The sequence below is a fragment of the Anneissia japonica genome, unplaced genomic scaffold (genome assembly GCF_011630105.1).
Source record: "Anneissia japonica isolate Jap-2015-1 unplaced genomic scaffold, ASM1163010v1 scaffold287716_len795978_cov209, whole genome shotgun sequence".
In the NCBI taxonomy this organism is placed as follows: Eukaryota; Metazoa; Echinodermata; class Crinoidea; order Comatulida; family Comatulidae; genus Anneissia; species Anneissia japonica.
This window is the reverse complement of record NW_022756589.1, coordinates 286,105-289,848: the sequence shown is the minus strand read 5'-3', so window position 1 is coordinate 289,848 and position 3,744 is coordinate 286,105. Positions and strand designations below refer to the sequence as shown.

The following is a 3,744-nucleotide window of genomic DNA, read 5'->3' as shown; positions in this document are numbered from 1 at the left end:
ATATCTGTGTTCACGCTAATTATCTGTCAAGTTTTTGCTTTTCTTGAACTCCAGTCGGTCCAAGTTTGATTGTATAGCTTTGGATTAGCCTTTACATCATTCTTTGGGAATGTTGGCGGTATAGAATGCTTATGATAATATGACAGTCGTTTCAACAGCATGCTCACTATATCTGGACGTTTACGACTGAGATCTATAGTCTCTGTTGGGTCCACTGCAATGTTAAATAACCAAAGACGTTTAATTTTATCATCCTTTGATCGTATTGGCTTGTTGTTCTTGTACAATTCTGGCGGAATATACCACGATCCATCACCTGTGAAGAAAAGTGACTTCATTTCAAAACATACACAATTCTTAAAACCAAATGCAATACACTAAAAATTGTTATATTGTAATATATATATATTGAAAATTGTAAATTTTCATGGCATGCTGGATCTTTACAGGTGCCATCACTTACCTGGCTGCCCAGTTATAAGCTTCCACTTGCCGAATCTGATAGCCGCCCGAATATTTGTATCAAAGTACTTCTGCCAACGTTTCCTTTGCCTACTTTGTAGTCCTCGTTGAGAACGTGGCTGTCGGCTTAAAGGATCTATATTATGTAGGATTTCCTTCCTTGGCGACGTCTTTGTCGCACCACTTAAAATTCGAATGAAAACAAATATAAATGTACAACGTATATACAATAAGGCAAATAAATTAAACAGTTTAGTTAGATAGGTAGTCCTTTTCAACGTCGTCACCAAAACCTACTATAAATATCAAACTTAAAGAGATTTCTCTAACGTGCACATTTTTACCTCAAGACTGGCCACATATTGAATCCATCTAATTCCAGCTTTCCGACGGAGCCATGCGCAGCACCTTCTACCAAAGTTGGAAACCAATCGCTGACGTGCATTAGATTGTCATTAACAGTTCCTCTGACTCTTGGTGGCAGCAAAGGACTATGTATAAACCCAAGACCTCGAAGACCACCTTCCCATAGCGAACTCTTCCCTCCTCGTAGTGGCCAATTGTAGCCTCCTAAGTGAGGTCTACCACCATTATCTGAAAGTATATTTTTAAGAGATACACATTTAATTTACGAGACAAATTTCGTTATGATTTTCAACTGAAAGCCAAACTCATTGAAATAAACAAAACTAAAACTTTTAAGTTGCCATCATACGTGAAGTGCAAATGTGTTGATAAAACCTATATTATTTAACATGGAACTATTGATAACACACGTATTACAAAAGTAAACTGACGCATATGCCATACTTTTTTTGAACGTTTATTTACTGTCGTTAGTATTAGGTATATTTTCCACTATCTAAAGAGATAATGCGACCCATTAAACAAATTCTGCGACCCTAACATTAGGTCGCAACTCATAGGTTGCTGAACGGTGTGTAAGAATTTACCTGTAGTAAATACGATGACGCTATTTTCCAGCAATCCAGTATGTTTTAGCGTTTTTGTTACGTTGCCTACAGCTTCATCCATACACGAAACCATTCCAGCATAAATTTTCCTCTTTTCATTTTTTATGTATTTATATGGTTTTAAATACTCTTTTGGAACTTGTAGCGGTCCATGGACGGCTTGGAAGGACACGACAAGAAACAGTGGCTACACAAAAAAAAAAAGTATAACAGTGTGTTAATTAGGTAATCTGGTCGCTGAGGTGGCTAATTTGGTGGTTAATTTTGGCGATAGTGTCTATTTCTGAAAAGCCGGGCACTCACTGCGTCGTACGACGGTAGTACGACCGTCGCATGACGAATCCAACTCCGCTTCATGTGAGCGCTACACGAGGCGACGCCGTCTGCTGATTGTCGTCGGTGGTCGCCTGAACGGATCGTCATTAAAAACGATCATTTAGGCGCGCGTCGTCGCGTTGCAAATCTCCATAGAATCGCGTCGGCCAACGACCGTCGGGCGCAGTGATGCCCGGCTTTTCAGAGATAGATCGATGATGTTGCGTTTTAAAGGACGTAACTTCATTTGCCCTCGAAAATTTCTCTACCAATTTCTTGCGCATAGGCACCATTTCTATCATACCTTGTATAATTTTTTAAACGTTTCTAAAACGTTTGCGTTGATAGAATAGAGAATTTGTTTCATTAAAACACATTTTATTTACCTTGGCTGGATCGTGTTTTTTTATGATTCGTTGTGCCTTTTTGGTAAACAGATGAGTAGAGTAAAACCCTTGATAATTCCATGCAATATTATCATCATCTTCCCTTAAATCGAATCCTTTCCACAGCTTACGTTTTCCAGGGAACAGATAATCACTTTCATGTGTATAAAAATCCTCTGCACCAGTTAGGAATCCTATTATGTAAACAACACAGATACACTATCAACAGTAGTCATTGTAGCCTTATAGACACAGGACTATTTTTTTACATATATTTTCTATGTACTATTGGCCAGTTAGCTGCAAAGCTACAATGCTGATAATTTGAGAAAACGAACTTGAATGAGTTATGGGAAAATGACAGGTCGTTTTATCTTAAAATCTGTGCTTCATTCTTTCTGCAATTTTTTGGCAGCACATTACACACACTGAAGACATGTATATCCAATTTACATCAGTTTTTTGAAAGGAAATGTTAATAATGATGGGTTATATGAATAAATATAATCGAACCAATAGAGCACTTGGTACGTACGATACTGAGATCGCACATTTGTAAACGTGAAATGTTAGAACATGTTTTAAAGACTAGCTGTGGATTAAAGCTATATACTTCCTTCATGTTAGACATTTTCTTTCATTTTTCTCCACAGATAAACCTATTACTAGTTATTCCCATTCTATAAAAAGAAAAATAAAAGGAGATATTTTAATTTTTGAGTCATTGAGCTACAGAAACACCACAGCAGTAGATACGTTCACCCATCCTGATCGAAATTTTCCAGTTAGGTTATTTCTTTTTAGTAAACCACCAGTCAAGAAATTAACATGTCTACCATGACATCTTTTGCCTACTTGACCTTTCCACCATAGGAATGTCTACAAAACCTGACTATATCAGACCTTGTTATTCAATAACTTATATGCATATATCCCAAAAATAATGTTAGTTTGCGTTTATACTGTAGTTTTTTTCCCCCTTAGCAACAAAATCGGGGGCGGGGCTTTACGGAACCGTCCACTTGGACAAGTAAGCATACTTATTAGTTTCTGAACGACCAATTTACTTCGTCTCAAGCACCGGACATTATTGAGTCTGGACTATGAAGTCACCGCAGTTTTAGTTACCAACCAGCAATTACATTAATTTGCTTAACTTAATTCTAACCCTACAAGTGAAGATTGAGAGAGAAAGTAAAAAAAAAAAAAAACCAGAGAAAATGTGAACATCAATTAAGATGGAAATAACCCCGGAAATAACATAGTAATTAACATAAAGCACTATCATTACAACACGCTTGTTTCAAGTATTGAAATTTTGGCAATTAGCCGCGTCTAATTAGAATTCACCACGGAATAAGAATTACGTCAAACTTTGAGGGAGTCAATCTTAACAAACATTTCTTGACTGTTAATGAGAGCAAACAAATTGTTTTTACAAGTTTTATAAAATTCCGAAAACAACGACGACAGCGACTTCGAGTCAGTTAAATTCAAAAGCAAGCTACTGGAAGTGAGAAATTAACCATGGAACAATTTGAAAATGTAACCGTAAAAATATGGCCAGCTTTTTAATTAGTGTTTTCAAATCTTTTCACAGTAGTGTT

The 3,744-nt window shown here is 36.7% G+C and overlaps 1 protein-coding gene across 1 annotated transcript in view; it reads right to left on the bottom strand.

The window, feature by feature from the left end:
- Positions 1-2: 2 nt before the first annotated feature.
- LOC117124237 (arylsulfatase B-like) overlaps positions 3-3,744 on the bottom strand; it is a 15,415-nt gene continuing 11,673 nt past the window's right edge. The window contains exons 3-7 of the mRNA XM_033270389.1: positions 2,138-2,331; positions 1,416-1,623; positions 807-1,056; positions 464-645; positions 3-316 (exon numbers count right to left, since the gene is read on the bottom strand). Of these exons, the coding sequence (XP_033126280.1) occupies positions 27-316; positions 464-645; positions 807-1,056; positions 1,416-1,623; positions 2,138-2,331 (1,124 nt within the window). The 3' untranslated portion in view covers positions 3-26. The remainder of the gene's footprint in view (positions 317-463; positions 646-806; positions 1,057-1,415; positions 1,624-2,137; positions 2,332-3,744) is intronic.